We start from the raw sequence: 23,915 nt of genomic DNA, 5'->3' as shown, positions 1-23,915 counted from the left end.
AATGGACCTCACTATCCACCCCAAGTCTCTCTCTGGGTGAGAGAGAGACAAGGAGAGGAGGGTGGATAGAGGCAGGGAGAGAGGGGCACCGTGGGATAGCCATTCAGTCAGTGGGCTTGAGGTTCAAGGAATGTAGCCATCAGCAGATGCCAACACAGGCAAAAGGTCTGGTGAGTGATATCTGTGCAAATTCACACATAACACCCACTGCAAGAACAGACACACTCTCACACATACCATGCATACAGTGCACTTTCATAGACTAAGCTACTGGAGTTACCCTGCACTATACTCATTTTTAACAGTCTCTTCTGCACTATACTCACTTTTTTAAGAGTCGTGTATCACAGCTGTTACCCTGCACTATATTCAGTTTTAACAGTTTTCTTCATCTCCTTGTATTTTTATATCTGGTATATTTTTTTGTACTTTGTACTAACTTTCTTTACTGCCTTTTTACTAACATGTTTTGAACTATGGAACTGTGATGCTGGAAACTTGAATTTCCCTCGGGATCAATAAAGTTACTATCTATCTATCTATCTAAAGCAGCAACTGACAAGCCTTTAATATTAAGTCTGTTGATTAGAACTACAAAGCACTTTGGGAAAACTACAAGAAAAATAAATAGATACAGATAAACCATCCCCACTCAAAGATTTAAAACTGGAAAGCATTTAAAGTCAGCTTTTTATGCATTTTAAATAGTATTTCTAAGGTTTCTATGAGGAAAAGCATTGTTGACATCCTATACATTTTCTTCATCTCCTTGTATTATATTTTTATATCTGGCATATCTTGCTGTACTTTGCACTACTAACTTTTTTACTAACATGTTTTGCACTATGGAACTGTGATGCTGGAAACTTGAATTTCCCTCAGGATCAATAAAGTTACTATCTATGTATACCTGTAAAACTGATGCAAAGCTTCTCTCACAAAACATTGTCATAATCAGCTGTGTGACTTATTGTTGATTTTGGATGAGGCAGCTCATACAACTAGTTTTAATTTCCTTTCTGCAGTGTCCTTCACTGAACTTTTGGAGGGTACTTTAACACCTTTTCCTGTACTTCACACATAGTACAGGACAGATGTGTAAATGGGTTTGGTGTTTGCCCACCTGTCATGTTGGATGCTTGTCACAAGGCGGCGTTGCTCTTCCAGGTTCCACAGAGGCAGCGAGATAAGTTCCACTTCAACGCCCGAACGGAGTCTCCACCGGCGGCTCGAAAAATCAGGAAAACCGCTGGATCTGGATTGTCTTTGGCCTGTGGAAGTAAGTTAACATTTTAATATGTTTTAACCCATCAAAAATACGGTAAGCACCCGGTGTTAACGTTTGACCTGACCCGTGACAAGCAAAATAGTATCATGTAACATCTTATTATACATCAAAAGAGAAAAATATGACAGTTGGCAGTAAATTAATTGAATGCTAATGCTAGCAAGGCTAATGAGAAAACTGATGCCGGCAATGCTAATGCTAGCAATGCTAATGCTAATGCTAGCAATGCTAATGAGAAAACTGATGCCGGCAATGCTAATGCTAGCAATGCTAATGCTAATGCTAGCAATGCTAATGAGAAAACTGATGCTGGCAATGCTAATGCTAGCAATGCTAATGCTAATGCTAATGCTAATGCTAATGCTAATCCTAGCAATGCTAGCTGTCACAGATTTTTCATCTAACTTTGCCCTCTCGTTTTACTTTACCTGAGTGTTTCAACACTTCCCCCCTGATTTTGATTAGCTTTAGACATAAACTTATCAAACTTATCAAATCTAACTCATATTACTCATATTAGCTAGCATTCGTCTGTGCTAGTAGCATGCTAACGTTAGACTGGCTTATAACGAGACTAACTGGCTGAACGTTAATTAGTGGCAACACCCAGTTACTACTTACCATGAAGTGAGCGCAATTAAAGTCCTTAAAATGTGTGGCATCCGGACAGTTAACGTCAGCCTCCTTCTCTTAAAGTTCAACTATGCCAGGACACCTTACAGTCACAGCGTTACTGCTGTTCCTGTAGCTGCTATAGCTGGAGGTAAACAGTGAGACAGCCCACCACTGGACACCACAGGCATGCTGGAACAAGTGCCCAGTAAACCTGTAACACTAATAACCCTGCATGTTTTTACTGGATGAATACTGGAAAAGACAAAACAGGATATCATACAAATACTTAGTCAGATGTTTGATTAAATAAAAGCTTTAATATCAGAATCAGAATTGTGTTTATTGCCAGGTGTAAGAGGTATACACTAGGAATTTGCTTTGGTTATGTTGGTGCAAGTCAAACAGTATAATAACAAAAGAATAGATCAAAACGTTAGAATAAAATAGAATTTAAAAAAAGGAATTCTAAGAATATACAATATACAAAATAAGCTATAAACAAAAATAAACTATTATTAACTGATATTACAGCCTTATGGGTGATTTTTAAGAAGTATAATAATGAGTTACTGTGACTCTCCACATCATGGCTGAGCTGAATTACAGTGAATATTATTATTGATGTGTCAAATAGATAGATAGATAGATCAGAATCAGAATCAGAATCAGAAAGGTGTTTATTGCCAGGTGTAAGAGGTATACACTAGGAATTTTCTTTGGTTTTGTTGGTGCAAGTCAGACAGTATAATAACAAAGAAATAGATAAAACGTTAGAATAAAATAAGAATAAAAATGTACAATTTACAAAATAAGCTATAAACAAAAATAAAAATAGATAGATAGATAGATAGTAACTTTATTGATCCTGAGGGAAATTCAAGTTTCCAGCATCACAGTTCTATAGTGCAAAACATGTTAATAAAAAGGCAGTCAAAGAGTTAGTAGTGCAAAATACAAAGTACAAAAAAATATACCAGATATAAAAATACAAGGAGATGAAGAAAATGTATAGGATGTCAACAATGCTTTTCCTCATAGAAACCTTAGAAATACTATTTAAAATGCATAAAAAAACTGACTTTAAATGCTTTCCAGTTTTAAATCTTTGAGTGGGGATGGTTTATCTGTATCTATTTATTTTTCTTGTAGTTTTCCCAAAGTGCTTTGTAGTTCTAATCAACAGACTTAATATTAAAGGCTTGTCAGTTGCTGCTTTAGATAGATAGATAGATAGATAGATAGATAGATAGATAGTAACTTTATTGATCCCGAGGGAAATTCAAGTTTCCAGCATCACAGTTCTATAGTGCAAAAACATGTTAGTAAAAAGGCAGTAAAGAAAGTTAGTACAAAGTACAAAAAAATATACCAGATATATAAAATACAAGGAGATGAAGAAAACTGTTAAAACTGAATATAGCGCAGGGTAACAGCTGTGATACACGACTATTAAAAAAAGTGAATATAGTGCAGAAGAGACTGTTAAAAACGAGTATAGTGCAGGGTAACTCCAGTAGCTTAGTCTATGAAAGTGCACTGTGTGATTCAGATTAGTAATACTAAATATAATCAACAAATAAATTATTATGGATTATTATGGATAAAGATAGCCTATTTATTGATCCCTTGGTGAAATTCAGAAGCTACCCAGCAGTATATAGATAAAAAATAGAAAATAAGCCCCTCCTTTACCAGCTGGAACACTTAAATGATGTATCAATAATTATAATCCAAGAATATAATATATATTATTCTGAAATGGGCCATTCTGTAAAATGAGTATTTTTACTTTTTGTACTTTAAGTATATTTTGATGCTAATACTTTTATAATTTTACTTAATAAAATTTTGAATGAAGACTTTTACTTGTAACAGAGTATTTACAAACACAAGTAAAATATACTTATTCCACCACTGCTGATTCTAACCTATTTAGAGTCTGCAATTCCCTTTTCATTTATACAATCCCAGATCATACAGTATATCCTAATTTATGCAGAACTGTTGCAGAGTTCAGTCATCCAGACCTCTCCGATGTGTTCAGTGATGCAAGAATAAATGAAAATTGATGAATATTGAAACAAAAAGGCAATTCAGTGTGACTATCAGACAGAATTTTAAAAAAAATATTTAAAATCAGTATGTAGCCTGTATCTGTGAATGGGACATCCTGCTTTTGGAAGTCTTTATGTCTACCAGTTGGTGACAGCAGTGAGTCAGGAGAATCTGATAGAAGATTGTTACGAGCAAAACAGTCTGCGATTTCCTGAAGTCCTTTGAAATTGTGTGACCTAAACCAAAGTATTTTTCTGGACAATATACCATAATTGTTGTACATGACAGGTCACGTTATCCGCCACCTTTTTGAAGTCTAAACTTCTCAGTGGACCTCTAATGCATTTACTTCCCAGGGTCTCTTAAGCCATCTAAGCCAGTATTTTTGTCCTGCTATGCTGCTGTCACCTCTTTATCTGTTCAGCCCCGTTAGGTAGTGTGTAACCCTTTTAGAATTGGATAACACCATCTTACGTATGATGAGTTAATGATGGCTAAGCTACAGCTCAAAACAAAGGGGTTCGAAGGGATTGTCAACTTGTAACTGCTAGTGTATTTTAGTGCAAGAGTAGAACATCATTTGCAGAAAATGTGAACCTCATAAAGGTATTTCAGGATGGTTGCATGTATGGATTACCAGACGGGCCTACTCGGGACAGGCCCAGGGGCCCAAGGGTCTGGGCGCCCCCAAGGCAAGGCCTCTGTGTGATATGATTGTTAATATTTCTCGTTGGACAGGCAAAGTTGTCATAACATTACGTTCAAAGGGAGCATTTATTCCTGCAGACCTTTGGCCTCGTGCTCCTTAGTATCACCATGCCATACGGGCCCCTCCATCTTTAGGGATGGATGCTGCTTGGTAGGAAGTCCATTGTCTCATAATCCATTCATGTTTGTTTGTTGATTTGCAAAATCTTTTTGACGCAACACATTAAAGGTTTTGTGTGGTGGGGAACGACAAATTTCTAGCACAATCTCTGCTCTGGTCAACATCTTTGTTTTACTTCTTTGACCCTATACTGACCTGTACACGTCTTCACTTTCAAGAGCTTTGTGCGACTGCCAACAAAAGCTAGCGTGCATTCACCGTCCAACTGTAGTCTTACAACACAACCCATGCTTACACAGCGCGTTTGCGATACAACAACAACAACAGATGCAAATAGATCCCTGCGTCCTGCATAATTGAAATGTTTGGCAGCCAAGCACGTAGGCCAAAGGGTCAGTTCTGCCGCTTGAGCGCATGAGAATCAACTGATTAGCGGACGGCCAAAGAAGTTAGGCCAATTAGTTTCTGGGGTTTTGCCCCTTAGCGGACTAATTCATCCTAACTCCTCCCTCAGATAGGACACAAGTTCACAGGCGCTCCAAATAGAGTCAGTAAATGAAATGGCAGATTTGCGCATCAGACAGACATTCACGGGCATTAATTCCCAATTGCTCATAATGAAGACAAAGACTTCGCTATGTCAGACAATGATTTCATCTTATTGTTTCTAGTAACAGTGAAATCTCATTAAACATGTTCAAAGGTGCTTTCTTTACTGCATGCTTGCCAAGTGTAAAAGAGCTGATGTGGTACAAGCAGTTATAGTACTGTAGAACTAATTGCCTAAGACCTGGCGGTTATTTTTAGATGTACAGTAATCAGCAAGAAAGGTCTGACCATACATAGTCACGGTTGGGCAGATGGTAATTCATTAGATCAGCCTTAGGGGCCTGTACACAATTAGCAAAGCCAGTCTCAGAAACTTTAACCAGCTTACAACCATGTAGGACCACAGACCTGCTGATGCTATCAGCCCTATAGGTGCTCTTCATCTTAATACTGAGGGGCTTTTGTCTGTTCCAACACACCTGTTGCTCTTGATATTTTTCTTTTATTGGTCTGACAATTCAATCCCTCTCTTGTTACCTTACTGATATACTATTTGTCTCAATGTTGTGAATAGCAGCAAACTATTAACAGGTACATTCTTAACTGTAACAGGAGAATCTGAAAATAGTAATCCATCTCATTTGTTGAAGGATAACTTGTGAAAAACAACATCAGGATGCACCAAGAACTCAGTCAATCAAATCAACCCATCACATTTAAAGACAATTGTACATGGCACATAGTGCCAATAAAACACAATACAACAATATCCAACAATGCCACGGAATTATCAGACCATTTGTACATTGGTTACAGATGCATTAATATTATCCAGCCTGATATAGCAAGAACAACCATAAGACAGAAGACACTGAGCAGCAGAGTATATCACTGTTTTCATTATCTTTAATGAGACCCTGTGGAGAAAATAATTCAATCAATCAATCATCTACAATGTTTTTCAAGAAGAAGATAAAAAATACGTTTTGGTATTTGGTATTTTTGAACCGATTGACTGCGTATGTATTACAGAGAAATAACATCGGTAGAACATGACAGAAAGCCTTTTTGTATCATTGGAATATCAGAGACATGTCTGACAATCCTGAAATAGCTTTCTGTCTTCAAAAAGCAGGTATCTACATAGGGAGCGGGTCCTCTTCATGGAGTCCGCCATGTTGCTCCGCCATGCTTCCACAGTAGCCCAGAACGGACAAACCAAACACTGGCTCTAGAGAGAGACATTCACGTTTTGACATTACCTGAAGGCCACCGCAGTTCTCCGAAACACGCTTGTGAAACTGCGGTAACGTGAGCCGCAGAGTGCAAAACCGTGGTACCGCCACCTGCCGTCCTACTTCCGTTGCCTCTAAAGTAGTGTTATTATGGTAAGGATGGCCTCTGAGCGAGGTGAACGGCGTTACCACAGTTTTGCACACGGCAGCTCACCGCAGTTTTGGAAAGGGAGGAGTGAGCGGAGAGTTGCTCAGTTGGTTGCAATCTGCAACCACACCACTAGATGTCGCCAAATCCTACACATTGTACCTTTAAGCCCTTACATAATTGATGGGAAACAGCATTTTAATAAGGTCTGGATTGAAAAATGTTGAACCTATCCTTTAGCTCCAAATGAACAATGTCGGTGGTTTTCATCAGATTAACATGCCACTGGTGTTTTTTTAATAATACCCCAAAGTTCACACAGTAGCTCACAATTGTTTGAAACACATTTTCACCTTCAAAATGTTGGTCACATAGAAACATCTGAATTTAAATGCTTACTAAAGGCAGTTTCATTAGCATCCACTTGCTGTTGAATCACCTCAGGGTGCTATTACCAGCTACGAGATGATTCAGCGTCCTTGCTTGTAATGTTTTTAACTGTTCACCCTAATGGCTCTAATTGCACATACACACACTGACATGACTAAGAGTGCAAAGGCAATATGGAGGCAGCAACTCTGCTTTTTAATTTCCATGATGACATCAGAATGGGAGTAATGAAAAAGAAAAATATAGAGAGAGAAAGAGAGAGCATATGAAAAAGCGCTGATCATAATGCTGTTTAATTTAAAATGTCAACTCTGCTTTTTAAAGATTTGGTCGACTCGGCCAAAGGTTGAGAGCATTGCATTTATCTTGCCGTTGTCTTGGTGCCAATGCTCTCAGCTTCACAGGCCAGTGAGAGTGGCTGCTGATTTAGTAATCCTCTTTGCACTCCTCGCTCCTGCAATTCTACTTCGTGGCAGTCGTTGACTTCATTTCAAAACAGTCCAGGTGCTGACCTACAATCCTGCCAGAACGGCTCCACACATCTTGGCTTGGATCTTTATCCCTCCTCTGTCTTCATTTGCTCTTCTCTGGACACGTCATCATAGTGAGGACTATTTCAAGTTTCATTTTCCCTTTCATGGATTATGCCCTAATTTTCAGATCTGCATGCATTTCCTGTGCGATGGAGTCAGCAAATTTGGATTATGAAGGGCTGGACAGGTGTACCCTACGGCAAATGCTGGACATGAGGAGAGGATACACGATATGAAAAACAATACAGGTCAGTTGTGTGTTTGTCTGATAAGTTGTTCTTTATACTACAAGTGCTTTGACCTCTTTAGACTTTTCCCCTTCTCCATGCACCTGGGAAGTAGGTGTGCCAGAAATCCTGCTTCTACACATCTCTTGTTTTCCCAGAACAGGTGTAGACTACTGTATGTGATACAGGGAGCCTAAATTCAAATAGTGCATGCATGTATTAAAATGTAGTAAATAAGTCTGTATTTTATTTGAATATTAGAATAACAGGTGATCCTTTGACAGGAGAGATGTGATCAACAAGTCCATGAAATAAAATGCTGCCATATCACAGCGTTCACTCACAGGCTGAATATTTTTCAGCTGCCGTAATAATGACAGCCTTGATTAAAATGCAGCTCTTCTAATATGAAGCGTTTTTATCACATCCAGTGTGTGACAATCCGACTGCTGACAGTGGACTGAGAGTGGGTGGGACAGCAGCATCTACAGAGCCAAAAGGGCATGGAGGAGTTAAACTCTAGGCATTAACCAGCTCAGGTTTAAATCTAATCTAAATCTGGCCGCCGGATAATTTGTTGGAAAGCTGCCTTTCTTCTGGCACAAACTGTGTCAACACGTGGAGCCTATACCAGGTGGCTGTTTGTGTGCAGCATCACCAGTTCTGTCCACATAGATCATCATTTTTAAACAGGTTTAAATACTAAAGATGATTTTGATATTATTATTTTTGGCCCAAGTTCAGGAGCCACAAAGGCTTTAAAATCAATTGCTGTGTATTCACACTGAGATTTTCATGATTCAGCAAAATCAGTCAACACTACAGTAGAAAGCAAACAGTATGGAAGATGTAGAGATGATGCAGCGGTAAATAAGGTGTTTAAAATGTTCATCAAAAAGATGAATTTTCAGAGCTTTTCCAATGATTTCCTCGCTGTCAGACAGCCCATTCAGACAGTAACTGAAGCCGTTATATCAATCTCTTCAAAGCCACCAGACTACATTCATCAAAAAACATAATTTTACCTCACAGAACGCAGGAGTATACATACAACCCCACTTCAAAAAATGAAAACTAACCCTTTCAGTTATTTCCAAACTTAGCACAGCTAACTTTGACCCAGTTAGTGCTAGCGTTCACATTATTCATAACCTTATTGATAAGCTTACTTCGGTAACCTATGTCACTGCTTTTTGCAACAGCTGAGTGGCCGTTTTCATTTGACCAAAACGCAACAGAACGCAGATGGACCCGCCCTTTAACCAGGAAGTCCCTTGAGATTAAAATCTCTTTTTGGAGGGAGACCTGGCCAAGATAGTACTCCATTACAACATAAAGTAAAAAAAAACATCTGCGAAGTGAACTAAATTTAACAGGGCCTACTTTACGTAAGTAAATGTGTTTATATAAAACCAGAAATTATGATATTTAGCTCAATTTGTCGCATTTTCATGTGATTTTGCTCTTTTTTTGTTTTTAATCTGTTTCAAAATTTGTACAATTTGAGAATTGACCAAATGTGCAACAGTTGCAACACTCCCGCAATTTAATATTGTACTTCCATAAAGTTCTGGGACACGCCGGAGACGGAGTAAAAGAGAAGAAAATCAACAGTCGAGAGTCTAGCCGTTATATCTTGACTTTGAGTCAAACTCCTCCATTCCACCGTGACGTCATCATCTTGACAGAGCCACTTAAGATGTTATGCAGTTTCAAGGGCTGAGTCGTACTAAACATTACTAGTTTACTGAACTTAATGTATAAAATTGGTGGAGTGTCCCTTTAAGAATGACTTTGTTGATAGTGTGAGAAAAAGCAAGTCTGACTCCTCACTAAAAAACGTCTTTTCCTCTTTTTTTCACCCTCAACAATGACACTCTTCACCTTCTAGGCTGCTGCCTCCTCCTGATCTGAGACCAGCAGATGAGGTCAGCTAAGCTCATCATCATGGTGACCTTCTCTGAGACGACTCAGGCCTCCCACATGGGGCTGCGTGAGCCGACCGTCCTGACCGCGACCCTGTCCCCTGGGCTGCGGCGGAAAAAGATGCTGTGGCAGAACGCTGTAAAACACATCATTAACCAACAGGAGCTCAGCGCCCAGGTGATTTATTATCAGTCATCAGTAGATTTGCTGCATCCAGATGGAACTGTTGTTTGTACTGTTTCGTTTTCTATTGTTTTGTACATATTCCCCTGCAAGATTATGACGACGATGTGTTGTGGAAAAGATGTGGTATCCTCTGAACCACTGCCTCATTTTACACAAACCAAATCAAATTTAACTAAACTGAAACTCATGTTTCCAATGTCTGACAATGTCTGCATCGCCACCGCAGAATGAGTCCAGACCACCAATGCTGTAACGAAATGTTAAATTCAAGTAATGTAACTGAACAAATACTTTAAAGGGCCAGTTCACCCAAATAACCAAAAAACCTTACTTTCTCACTTGGTTTCACAGTATTTGTCGAGTGTTTTGAGATTCCTGCCATCACTCTAATACAATGGAGGTGAATGGAATTAAATTTGTGGTGGTCGAAGTTTTGATTCAGGACTTCAAGCGAGGTGTTTCAGGCAGGTCAGGAGCAGTGTTTCTGTGGGGGAGAGTAACTCCCTTCGGTGTGGACTTTGGACTTTGTAACTTTGCAGAATCTTTAACATGCACAAAAAACAATAGAACACACTAAAGGAAATGATTATTAAGAAATGTATATCCATCACCACATAGATAAAAAGACACCTACTTTCAAGTGGCCATAATCAATCAGTGTGCTTTTCAACATAAAGCCATTTCTGGACCATTACAACCTGTTTATCACTTAAAGCAGGGGTAGGCAACCTTAAGCATGTAAGCCACCATTGGCACCACTAGCAATAAGTGTGGAAGAGAGTTTTTTTGCAATGTCGAATTGCCCTCTCATCCGCATGTCAAATTACCTCTTTCACAACTATTGGCAGTTGCGCGGCCTGTCATTTACGGTAGTTTGATGGATTTTTCCCCCCCCTGCCTCTGATTTGCTAGTACTCGTTGCCTTCTTCTCAGAATTTGTTAAGTTTATTGCTGATGAACAAGATTGGTGGAAGGTTGGTAGGGTCAATGATTTCAACTCAGATGTGGATGTTTTTATAAGGAGGGCAACCTTCTTGTATAGTGCTCTCATACAGTATATAATTACAATAATAATATAATTAAATTGTTTCTATGCATGTTGCCTATGTGGATGGAATAACATTACATATCCTTTGGAGATTAAAATTTTGATGTGGTGTTCTAATAAACTTAATGCTAACCTTAATTTTGATATGGCACACTGATTAACAAGAAACTTTTAAAATCAATATTTTGTAATATTTAATATCAAAAAGGGTGCCGACTCCTGATTTAAAGGAATGGTATGACGTTCAGAACTGGAACAGGAAAAGTAGCAGATGTTACTGTAAACACATCTGATGTTCTGTGGTGTTTGACAGGTGGGTGTGGAGCCAGCAAGTAAAATGTTTGTGACGGATACCTACATGGAGGAGATCAACAGACAAATTCGCAACAAGGCGTCACGCGGGGTCACAAAACGCCGCGCCTCCTCGCTCAGAGTGCACCCGGCCCGTGGCTCCACCAGCACACAACACAGTGGCAGGACTCTCTATAATGAATACGCCAGCGATGCCGACTTCTTTTTGCACTGGGGCCACACAATTCGTGGAGTCTACATGCCCAGCCTGAGGCACACCTTTAAGTCTCGTGACCTGGAGAAACTCTACCAGCAACACTACTCCCAACAGAGACGCAACTCTCTCGCCCTCAACAATGTACTCGATGCGGTTGCCAAGCTACACGTGTTGGTTCTGTACCTGGTGCTGGCCCCCGAGGCGGACCCGGACGCTCTGCGCGGCTACCTGACGGGCATCTTCATGGTGCTAGCTATAGTGCTGTGCATCGTGGTACTAAACTGCAAAGACTCCATGCCCCCACGGTGGCTTCACTTCGCCGGCCTAGCCAGCTGGTTGTCGCAGACCACGCAGGTGATGGGAGGACTGGTGTATGGACTGGAAATAGATCCGTCGTGGTATGTTTTGTTCACATTGTTCGCCACATACACGCTGCTGCCGTTACCTCTGCTGTGGGCCATATGTGCCGGCTCCCTCACCTCAGTACTGCACTTCCTGGTGGAGATAGTGCGCCACTACAATGATGCTGTGCTTTTCAGAAAGGTGAGGAAATCAGCTTTTGATTTCACTTTTTTTTATTATTATTACTTATTTCATTGACTTTTTGTTTTTTTAAACATCGTCCAAAAAATATTACAAAGTGCTATGTCTGAAATTTTCATTATTTACATTTATTTGACACCTTTAGCTACTAGTTACTTTTTACATAAAAAAACATGTGATATGCTTTTATGATATGATGCAGTACTATACTACTAATCTACCCAGTAGTATTTAAAGTATCCAACTCCAAATTAAAGAACTCCAACATTAATATGTATTTGTTAGTGATAAGAACAGAAAAATATGATATTCTGTCAGAAAATCACACCTTGAAAGGAGCCGCTCTGCATAATGAGTACTTTTGATACTTTAAGTACATTTAGCTGATAATACTTCTGTACTTTTACTTAAGTAACATTCTGAATTCAGGGCTTTTACCTGTAATGGAGTATTTTTAGACTGTGGTATTTGCACTTTTACTTAAGTAAAATATCTGAGTACTTCTTCCACCACTGTCATTATCAAACCAAAAATGTTGCTTTATTAAATAACACTTCTTTAGTATACTAGTATACTATACTATAACATTTTAGTCCATTACAGGTAAAGATTAGTCTACTTCTGAGCTAAGTCATATATATTTATATCCTGCCCAGTTTTATTTTCCAGATCCTAATGAACTAATAAACTGGAGGTACCTGCACGGGGATGATGTAATGTCTGTCTTTGCACTTCCCAATTCTCAAACCTTTTCATATTTCAGTGTAAAAATTATCTCTTGAGCTCACCAGCATCTTGTGCAGAACAAGCCATGTTTTATCCATGCATTGAACTGATTTTATTTCCATTTATGGCAACAGCTTTCTTTATTTTCGTAATTATTTCTCCTATCTACAGCCCCAGCTATTGTCGTCTACAAGCCTACTACGCATACTAAAATGTCCCTCTGACCTTCCTCTAGTTAATTAAAGATTTTTATGTAGAAGTATATTTTTTTAGAAAATAATATATCTATAGAGCCTTTAGAAAGGTGCTGAATAAAATGATTGCTTTTCCTTAAAAAAATATTGAATTAATCATTTTAAAAATGTTGGCAGGTCCAAAATTAATGTTTTGTTTATCTCTGTGGAAGACATCTGATGTTTGGTTCCCACCTCTAACAAGGCTTGTGAGCCAATAGTAAAATGACGTTGGTATTACGTGGTATCTCTAGGTCGTCAGTTAGTGTGGAGACTGACGGTAAGTGCCTGGCAATAACTTGTTGTGACGTAAATGCAATGGAGCGGTGGAGGGAGAATGTGACATCTAGTGGCTGAATGATATCAATGTTATCAATAGTACCTTTAAAAGAAGAAGAAGAAGACCCCATTTCCTATGTCTTATCCTCTTCTTAGCCCACATGCATTGGGTTAAATTAAATTGCATAAATGCTCTCTTGTATGCAGGTGCTTGCCAAAGGCCTGCTGTACCTGGGTATGAACACAGCCGGCTTGTTCATCCACTACCTGACAGACCACGCCCAGAGACAGGTGTTCCTGGAGACGCGGCGCTGCATCGAGGGTCGCCTCAAACTAGAGCAAGAGAACCAGAGACAGGTACAGTCACTGCTGCCATTGTGCTATAGGTTAGCAATACTTTATTATGACCACAGTTGGCTGTGCATCCTAAATTCTCCTCTGACCCCTGAAGCATTATGCTGGTTACACCATACACCATCAAATACAGTTTATTATTTTGCCACACAGGAGCGTCTGGTGCTGTCAATCCTGCCTCGCTTTGTTGCCGTGGAGATGACTGCTGACATGGGTTCTTTGGAAGATGAACTCAACCCTCAGGAGTTTCACAAGATCTACATCCACCAGTACAAAGACGTCAGGTACACACACACATTGGAACTGGAAACAAACACTTCAACAGTAATCTCTATTGAAATTGAATTTAAGTGTGTACGATGTTAGCATACCACTTGTTTTACGACTGTTTGTCTCGTCTTTGCAGCATCCTTTTTGCTGACATCAAGGGCTTCACTCTGTTGTCCATGAACCTGTCGGCCCAGGATCTGGTCCGAACCCTCAACGAGCTCTTTGGACGCTTTGACCGACTGGCAGATGTGAGAATTTGAGCTCTTTTTTTTTTCTCAATAACATATATTTTCTATTCTATCAATAGTTAATTTTCTCTTTTCCCTGATGTCTTGACTCTTCGTCATCACAGGAGCACCACTGCATGCGGATAAAGATCCTGGGGGACTGTTACTACTGTGTGTCAGGGGTCCCTGAGCCACAGCGTGCCCATGCCCGTCATTGTGTTGAGTTGGGACTCGACATGATCAACGCCATACGGTCAGTCTGAACTCACTGGAGATCTTGAGGGGTTATCGTGCCGTCTTTTGCAAAACAATGATGCAATTAATTTCAGTTTATGTGCAGAAAGAACAGTAGCCATCACTGATTAGTCTCACGGGATCGATTTCTTTACTCCCACCACCGCCAGGTCTGTGCGTAAGCAGCTGAAATTTGACATGGACATGAGGATTGGGATCCACTCAGGCTCTGTCCTGTGTGGCGTTCTGGGCCTGCAGAAATGGCAGTTTGACGTTTGGTCCTGGGACGTGGGCATCGCCAACATGCTGGAGGCCGGGGGCATACCAGGGTGAGTGGTCTCTGCTGGTGCCAGCGACCAGCAGTAGATGAAACCTTTGATCTCTTCCTGGGTTACTACATATTTCCAGATCCCACTGTTATTCATCTATCTCAGATTGTTCACTTGTACTTGTGACTTGCAAAACAATGACTTGGTCCCACCTCTACCACTAGATGATACTTGACAGACTGCAGGCTTGTCAAGTCTATGGCTTCCTCATACTGTATATGTAAAAAGCTAAGCACATGTACTCATTCTGAATGAAATTATTAAAATGTTTCTTATGATTGGGGAGCATTTTCTTTGTGCATTACCATCACATTTCTCTGCTTCTGTTCTCTCTCATCCAGACGCATCCACATCTCGAGGGCGACTCTGGACTGTCTGGAAGGCACCTACAAGACAGAAGCCGGTCACGGCCGCGACAGGAACGAGTTTCTGCTCAAACACAACATCGACACTTTCCTCATCTGCCCTCAGGAGGAAAGGAACAAAGTCGGTCACGCTGAGCCCCCCAAAGTCCAGAAAAGAAATCGAACCTCGAACCCAGAGTTGCCCTTTGGGAGCTCCATTGACATGAACAGTGTAGGTGTTTTCTAAACAAGTTTTCTATTGTTGATACTAAGCACCTGATTAATCTCACACCATCGTATTCTTCTCCTACAGATCCTGGCCTCTTTTACGAATGGCTCGCTGCCCAACATATGGCGGTCCTCCTCCAAGGAGATCAACAAACGCATCAGACATGCTATTGAGGTTCAAAGCAGTGATCGCATGCACAGGGAGCACATCACTCCGCTGACCCTGGTGTTCAAAGACGCTCACATCGAGGACAAGGTACAGACGCTGGTTCAGACACTGTTTGGTAGGAGGAAATAAATTAATGCCACACAGTAAACGATGTTTGATCTCTTTTGGTTTGGTCCAGTTCTCCCAGATGAGAGATGAAATGTTCAACTCCAACCTGGTCTGCTCCTTCATCATGCTCCTCTTCCTCATGGCTGCCCAGGCCCTCATTGCTGCACCGAGGTAGGGAGACACCGACGTTGTCCAGTCGGAGCTCACATTGTTAGCACTAGTTAATTTCATTTTTATGGATTTATCAGATTTGTATAGTTCATTTATATGGAGTCGAAGGAGTGCCATAATAAAGAATATATCTGTAAAAGAATAAGAAAAAAATGTGGAAATATATAGAATAAATAAAAGAATATATAAGTAAATTAAAAAATTGTGGAAATATAAAGAGAAATAAATAAAAAAGTAATAAATTAAATACAAAATGTGGAAATATAAAGAGAAAACAATGAAAGAATAAATAAATGTGGAAATATAACAAAATATAAAAGAATAATTCTAAGCATTTTCATTTATTTTCACATTTATTCGTTTGTTTGTTTCTGTATGTATTTTTAATATATATATATATTTCAAAAATACATTAAAATTAATAAATGACATAAAAATATATAAATTGAAAATAATTAAAACATGCAGAAAAAATATTTTGATATATATATATATATTATATACAATATATATTATTAAAGTAATTTATATGCAATAAATAAATAAATAGATTTTTTTTTAAATACATAAAAATACATAAATAATTATATATAGAAATAAATGAACAAATAAATGTAAAAAAATAATAAAAATAATTATAATTATTCTTTTATTTATTTATTTCTCTTTAAATTTCCAAATTTTTTATTTGCTTATATATTTATTATATATAAATATATTTATATATAAGGTGAAATAAACTCAAAGAACATGACACATGATGATTCTGTAGTTTATTAGCAGATGAGTTATGGATTGTTGCTTTAAATTAAATTCTTCATTAAAACATCCTAAAGAATCTGTATTTATAGATACTGAACAATATCAGATTTAACTTTTTTCCTCCATTCCTCTTCCTCTGCAGGCTGTTCCCGGCCGTCCTACAGTTTTCAGTCTTCCTGCTCGTCTACATGCTGCTGCTGCTGTTGGCCCTGGCCGAGGAGTTCAGGTGCACTCCTTTACCACTGCAGCAGATCTGCTGCTGGATCCATGAAAACAACAGCGCCCGCAACCTCCTCACACTTACCGCCATCGTCATCAACTTTGGCTTGGCCTCTACTGACATGGTAAGAGTCTAAACTGAATAAAGTTTATTTTCCCTACTACAACTTTCCTTTTTATATTGATGTACTCATCATAAAACTGGACCAAGCAAATTACATGAACGTTAGTAAATACTCTGCTATTTGCATGATCCCCCCTTAAATGTATATGCATAAAGGAGAAAGGTGCACCTCCCTGCTGACATGGAGAATTTGCCTCAGATGACAAGCAGATTATACTTCCAGGGCAGGCACAGATTGGCACTTGAATCCAAATACAACTAAAAAATACAAAAACCTAAATGTCTAAATAAGAAGTGTCATTCTGATATTACTTCTTTCAGTCTTGTGTTAGATGTCAAAGGTTTTACGTGATCTGTATGTTTTGTGCTGTGTGCCCAGGTATGGTGCTTTCTCACAGACACAGGGGAGGCCGATGTAATGGACAGAACCAACGCAGCCTCACGTCCACTCACCGTCTGCACTTACCCTGAGGTAAAGACATCAACATATAACAACAATATCTGTCAACACTAACATTTGTTCTCTTATTAAAAGGGATATATCATGAAAAACTCCCTTTTTCAGTGCTTGTGCATATACATTTGGGTATCTGGAGTGCTTACCAACCCACAAACTGAGAAATAAGACAATCCAGTTTTTTGTGGGCTGTCTAGATCAGACATCGTGTGACTGAAAAAAACAGTATGTCGCCTCACACACAAGTGAGTTGAAGAGCAAGTCTGTTGCGTTAGCTCCTCCTATCCTCTCTGGCAGACCAACCAGTGCTCACTGTGCTCCGCTTGTGATTTTTCTCGGGGATGTTGCCACAGACGCACAGTGTGGAGTACTGCAAATGCAAGGGCTTTCATGAATAGGATCAGTCAGCATTGTGTTACGTCATTCTGCGATAGATAGTGACTTAACAGACATTTATTCAAATGAAAATCTCCGATATTATTACTTTAAATAAAATGTTATCACATTTTCTTGACTAAAATATTTCTCACCCAATTACCTTTTTCTTCTGACTTCACTCAGTCAATGTCTCTAACATCTTCTTGACTCCTTCTGTCTCCTCAGATCTTTGTATTGAGTGGTGTAATCGCCATGGTGACTTGTGCCGTGTTCCTGCGTCTAAACTCTCTACTGAAGCTGGCGGTGTTGCTGCTGGCGGTCGCCGTCTACTCCTACCTCATCCACCTGGCCTTTCTCACTCTCACACGCCATGATATGCTGCACAGGTCGGTGCAAAAACACTTCTTTTCTCTTTAGTCACATTTTTCCTTTCTTTTTTTTTAAAAACTAAATTTGCATCTCTATATTCCACCTCATTTCTGCACAGGTCTCACTATGTCAGGAGAAAAGGAATCGCCATCCTTCTCATGGCCATGTGTATTGTTGCTGTCTTCTACAACGGACGGCAGGTACTGTTAAACTCAGAGAACTTTTCCCAGCATGCTTCTTTTTAGTTTAGTTTGCTCCTAGTATTTTTAATCGCAGTTTTCTACATTTTTCTAACCTGTATTATTCAGTCCAAATCTGTCGACTGTCACTGCAGCTGACCTCTGATAGTTTTGTCTTTTATCTTTTACTTTCCAGTGGGAGGCCACTGCCAGGCTGGACTTCCTGTGGCGTCTGCAGGCCCAACAGGAAGTGGAGGACATGAGGGAATTGCGGGAACACAACGAGTGTCTACTACACAACATCCTGCCTGTGCACGTGGCGCGACACTTTCTGGACCGGAGCAAGCATGATGAGGTGCAGAAAACACGACCTCAACTCTGACTGGGTCACCCTCTTCCTACACTATGATTGTTTCCTAAATCATTCGGCCTTCATTGCCTTTATCAGGGGAGCACAAAAATATATGAAGGTGTATGTAGAGGAAATATTTTAGTTTTATATAAGCATATTATATGGAAGGGGAGTTGAGCAACCTCAATTTCATTTACAATGTTTCAATGGACTTTATAATAGTTATTTACTGAATGCCTTCACACATTTGTACAGTTTATTGTAATTTATCGAACTGCTTACCTGTCTTGCATTGATAACTAAATGTCCTACGGAATAAATCCATCTATATGCCAGTCAAACAAAGAGGATTTTAGGATGAAAGTTGATGTGAAACAATCAGATCCTAATTTCTCTGGTTCATATCCTTCTAATCTGTAATGCTCTGAGGTTTAGAGAACATACAGGAATATATTACAAACTAGTTACATAAAGCTCCAGAGGGTATATGACGTAAGCATAGATAGGCACCGGAGGAAGGAGGAGTTCTCATACAGATAAATTGAGCCAGGGAGTGAAACTGATTATTCACTACAGTTTCGTGACACAATTTGTCATTCCAGGAGCTTTACTCCCAGTCCTACGATGACGTAGGTGTCATGTTTGCCTCCATCGCCGGGTTCAACGAGTACTTTGAACAGAAAGAGATCAAACATGAAGGAGTGGACTGCCTCCGACTGCTCAATGAGATCATTGCTGGTTTTGATGAGGTGAGTATGAGACATCTTTCAGATATATGTATATATTTATCCGCGGTATATTTATATGGTATTCTCCCTATTAGAAGAGCTCTGTCTTCACCTGCCTCTTTAGCTGATAAGAATAAATAAAGCAGAAGTAGTGGACATGCTGTTGACAGAGGGGGTTGCTTATAAGTGCATAACTCTGTCTACTGTATTTATGAGATTGATGAGTGATTTGATCGTTTTTATCTCTAAATATTTCACAGTTGCTGGAGGAGTCGTACTTCCACTATGTGGAGAAGATCAAGACCATTGGGAGCTGCTACATGGCGGCCTCTGGCTTAGCTCCAGACAAACAGGTGGGACGTCTTCTTCTACACATTCTGCTCATTTTTTTTGTCCTTCCATCATCCACACCTGCTTTGCTTCATTCTCTCTCTTTATCTAACTACCCCACGTAGCATTCAGCTGCTTAACAAGCCTTGATCACATAGTCTGAACTCTGCACTTTTCTGAACTTGCACCTGGGGCTGCACGATTAATCGATATTTTATCGACATCACAATTTGGCCTACTGCAATTTTCCAATTGCAGGATGAGGAGGAAATTTGTTAAAGATGAAATGTGTGTCAAAATACCATTTTAAATTAAATATTGATGTGCTGCAGAGATGTCCTGGCCTACCATCATATTCTAAAGACTTATGAAAACATCTTGGCTTGGTTCAGATCCTTGCAAAAATCTCACCATACTAGTTTTAATGTTTTTCAATGAAAATGAGAATAATGATGTAGAAATGATCATTCCCTCTAATGTCGCAAATCATATCACAATCAGTCAAAATAGTCACAATTAGATATTTTTTAAAAACTGTGCAACCCTACTTGCACCTGATGTCCTTTATTGATTTACCAAATTATGCTTTTTTTATCATGTTTTTATTAGGGCTGCCCCCTCCTAGTCGATTAGTTGACTAATCGGTCGTTTTGGTTTTAGTCGACTAAGATTTCTTTAGACGTTTTTTTATGCTTTTTTCTATGCTGAAAAAATTTCCAAGAAACTTATGAGCACATCTCTGGTAAACACAAGATTTAAAGTGGTTCTTTTGTGTGATTCTTTGTGGAGAAACTCAGTTTTACAGATCTGTCGATTCGAGTAGTCGACAAAATCATGTGAGTGTTAATCAACTAAGAATTTGTTGGTCGAGGACAGCCCTGGTTTTTATGATGCTCATGCTTAATGTTGTATTATGTGCTGTCATTGACTTTATCTTGATGTCCTTTTGTGCTTTTTGTGCAGAGCAAATTTAGTGGCAATAAAGGTTTAATTCATTCATCTGTCTAACTCTGTGTCTCGCTCTCTCAGGCGTCTGTGGATGAATGGAATCACCTGAGTGAGCTGGTTTTGTTTGCGTTGGCAATGCAGGAGACCTTGAAAGAGATTAATAGGTTCACTGCCAAAAACTTCCAGCTGCGTGTGGGTAAGTGGCTAAGTGGCTCACGTCCTACACATACAAACAGTGGATGGATGATATAAACGGTTCTCTCTGCAAGCGTTTCTGGTGTCATAGATTTGATACAAATTCATTGTTTGTCCACTGAAAACAGGCATTGCTCACGGGCCGGTGGTCGCCGGGGTGATCGGTGCCACCAAGCCGCAGTATGACATCTGGGGGTCAACAGTGAACCTTGCCAGCCGCATGGACAGCACAGGTGTGAGAGGACGCATCCAGGTACCGGAGGCCACGCGCAGGATCCTGGCAGAGTGGGGTTTTGTCTTGGAGCTACGTGGAGAAATCTTTGTCAAGGGGGTGAGTGGCTGTTGCTAGGGGTGGTTCATTTACTGACATTACACATAAGTAGAGTGAAATAGACTGTTGTCAAAAGACAGCACCGCTAAAGGTCAGTCTCTCAGGCTCAGAAAACTTGGCACAAGAGGACAAATACAACAAGGGGGACATCTACTGGTGAAAACAGATGAAAGATAAGGGACATTAGTGCATGGAATGTGTAGGGGAGACCGGGGAGTGTTGTAACACTGGGATAGTTGTAACGCTGTCAGTTTAACCAATCAGCGAGCCCGACAGTGACTCGACACGAAGCGGAGGGGTCTCTCATCGCCCTTAAGGGGTTTCTTTCACAACAATGAACCGCTAGCTGTACATTATCCCGCTTATTGCACTGCTACTTCAATAAATAATCAATAATTTGACACAAAAATGATCTGCCAGAGTCCGACATCAGAACTGCGCCAATAGCAACGGTCTGTTATACATAGCAACGGTCTGTTATAAAGAAATAACAGACTGTAGAACGCCGTGATTCACCAATCAGAATTGAGTATTCAACAAAACTGTATAATAAATATAGGTACCGTGTATCAAAGTTCGAGAGATCTGGCACGAACAACCACTGAGTTACTGATGCTCAAACAAAAGGTGTTTCGTACCATCCCTGGTCTCCCCTAGATATTAATACCTCTTAACCTTATTTGTGAGGAGGTCTTGATAATAAAAAGAAGACTTGAGGGTCATCGAGAAAGGATTACCACATTTGTGTGACCGCTGCTGTCATTGCAGGTGAGCGAGCGTCAGGGGAAAGTCCGCACCTACTTCATCAGCACCATGCGCAGCAAGAGGGCCAACGTTGGGACAGACGGTCGCCTGGGGGGGAACCGGACGGGAGGACGCATGACGCTAGCAGGGGTGGTGTTCGGTCTGGTCCAGGCCAGACACAAGGAGAAGATGAGAGAGACCAACGGGGGGTTCGGTCGGACTCCCTGCACCCATCAATGCTGAGAGGACTGTTAGAGGTGGAGGAGGACACAGCCCGGCCATATTGTTTCTACGGGTTTACAGTTTTGTTGTGTGTGTGTTTCATACTTTGCCATAACTTAAATAACTTCACAAGAGGGTGCAAACAAATCCTACCAGAGCCTTTCTTCCTGATTTCTCCATGACTGTGTCCTCCTCTGCTTTCCTGTCGTCTAAAACATAAATATTTTATGCTGAATCATCTTGCTCATAAGCTTTCTATTTGTTTATTGCCATATCTACACATTATAAGCAGTATTAAGCAAGTTCATTTTATACAAAACTAACAAAAGCCAACAGTTTTTTTTGCTTGAATAACAATCCAGCAAATCCCCAGACCTCAAAGACACAAAATACCTCAAAACAACCAGCTCAACCTCTCATAGACTTTCCAATGGCCTGTACAACGCTGACTAGTGTTTGTTTTTTACTGTTATCTTGCATCATTTTGACCATTTTTCAGTATATTTTGTACCGTGAGTTGACACATCACTTCCACTAAGATAAAAATATCTGTTTTAGTGGGACTTTGGTCGACATAATAAGTACCATTATTTATGAATCGATTGCTGCTTGCTTTCATATTGTGCTGTGAATACTTTTCACCTGTGTGTAGCTCCTATTGAAATGGTATTTCTGAGTTTTTTTGTCAAACATCCAATCGTGACAAATCACACCGTGCTTCAGTTTTGCCTCAGTATACTATTACTCTCAATTTCGTTACTTAGCTGCAGATATATTTCCATGGCAGAGTATCTGTTGAACCAACTTTAATGCCAAAACCACCTCCCATGTAACTGCTCCTCTTGTGAACAAAAACCAAATGACACAGGAGGTTGTTTTCCTGTAATAATGATTTAATAATACTGTAGGCCTGATGCCTTTTGTCACTGTCACATAAGGAACACCTTGTTACTGCAAATTATTATGTGTTTTCTTATGTTTTAACTGAAGAATGACAAGCTAAACTATGGGACCAGTCTCTCCAAAAAAACAGAGAAACTCAAAAATATTAATATTGATGAATCCATGATCAAAGTATTTATACTTCAGATATATATGTTTAAACACATGGCATTCAAAATAAGGCTGTTTTCTAAAAGTTTGGCATTCTGGTAATATAATGTGCTACAGCAAAATGGTAACAATGTGAGATTAATTTTTCCAAGGAATATTATGCTTGTTTTTTCATCATTTTTACAAAAAATATTTAATAGCCTTCATTTTCTGCTAATAAAACCAGTAATGGCAACAAATCAGAGTGGTGTGATTTCATTTTAATTGTGCATATGATTCATTCTGAGAAAGATGTGATATTAAACTCCATTAACATTTGTCCCTTATACAATTATTTACAAATAATTGATCTTTTCTTTTGACTGGACAAGTCTGTAGTTTTACTTTTTTGGATGTAAGGGTTGAAGTTAGTTTACGGTCAGTGTCCATGGATATCAGAGTCACAAATGTAATCTGGGAAAAAAAAGTTCTGAAACTTGTGTTTGGTGGATTATTTCTCTGTTGTTACAATGCTAATTGGCTTTGTATTTTACATCGTTGGGAAGCCTGTTTATTTACCTTCACAATCATGTCCAACCTGTAAGGATCATGCATTTGTGGGATGAGCGTTGTCATCTTGGAGGATGAAGTTAGGTCCCAGATTGTGGAGATATGGGATCGCCACTGGCTGCAGAATCTCATCCCGATATCTCACTGCATTGAGATGGCCTTTAACGATGACAAGCCTTGTTTTGCCAGTGACATCATTGAGGGAACACACAACCACGCTGGC

At 39.6% G+C, this 23,915-nt stretch overlaps 2 protein-coding genes across 3 annotated transcripts in view; one reads left to right on the top strand and one right to left on the bottom strand.

Annotated features, from left to right (window-relative positions):
* Positions 1 to 1,261, bottom strand: part of LOC119477274 (protein EFR3 homolog B) — a 35,530-nt gene extending 34,269 nt beyond the window's left edge. The window contains exon 1 of the mRNA XM_037751270.1: positions 1,124 to 1,261. Coding sequence (XP_037607198.1) covers positions 1,124 to 1,130 — 7 coding nt within the window. The 5' untranslated portion in view covers positions 1,131 to 1,261. The remainder of the gene's footprint in view (positions 1 to 1,123) is intronic.
* si:dkey-206f10.1 (adenylate cyclase type 8) lies at positions 1,130 to 23,616 on the top strand. Of its 2 annotated transcripts, XM_037751257.1 has the most exons (22): positions 1,151 to 1,279; positions 7,770 to 7,890; positions 9,761 to 9,972; positions 11,343 to 12,080; positions 13,526 to 13,675; positions 13,826 to 13,956; positions 14,079 to 14,190; positions 14,295 to 14,422; positions 14,574 to 14,732; positions 15,074 to 15,308; positions 15,390 to 15,560; positions 15,652 to 15,752; positions 16,657 to 16,858; positions 17,237 to 17,329; positions 17,918 to 18,078; positions 18,180 to 18,261; positions 18,437 to 18,595; positions 19,195 to 19,341; positions 19,581 to 19,673; positions 20,680 to 20,794; positions 20,922 to 21,124; positions 21,893 to 23,616. In XM_037751257.1, the coding sequence occupies exons 3-22, from the start codon at positions 9,793 to 9,795 to the stop codon at positions 22,109 to 22,111; spliced, it is 3,579 nt and encodes a 1,192-aa protein (XP_037607185.1). In that variant the 5' UTR covers positions 1,151 to 1,279; positions 7,770 to 7,890; positions 9,761 to 9,792; the 3' UTR covers positions 22,112 to 23,616. The 2 variants fall into 2 exon arrangements, with proteins under 2 accessions (XP_037607186.1, XP_037607185.1); XM_037751258.1 differs by lacking the exons at positions 7,770 to 7,890; positions 9,761 to 9,972 and having other exon boundaries at positions 1,130 to 1,279.
* Positions 23,617 to 23,915: the final 299 nt, after the last annotated feature.

The sequence above is a fragment of the Sebastes umbrosus genome, chromosome 18 (assembly GCF_015220745.1).
Source record: "Sebastes umbrosus isolate fSebUmb1 chromosome 18, fSebUmb1.pri, whole genome shotgun sequence".
Classification (NCBI taxonomy): domain Eukaryota; kingdom Metazoa; phylum Chordata; class Actinopteri; order Perciformes; family Sebastidae; genus Sebastes; species Sebastes umbrosus.
This window is presented reverse-complemented; position numbering and strand designations above follow the sequence as displayed.

Excerpts from the sequence above, each read along its gene's own strand:
- si:dkey-206f10.1 (XM_037751257.1), top strand. The coding sequence starts at position 9,793 with ATGAGGTCAGCTAAGCTCATCATCATGGTGACCTTCTCTGAGACGACT. Across the intron at positions 13,676-13,825 it reads AGCAAGAGAACCAGAGACAG|GAGCGTCTGGTGCTGTCAAT; the intron begins GTACAGTCACTG and ends TTTGCCACACAG. Across the intron at positions 16,859-17,236 it reads GCTTGGCCTCTACTGACATG|GTATGGTGCTTTCTCACAGA; the intron begins GTAAGAGTCTAA and ends CTGTGTGCCCAG.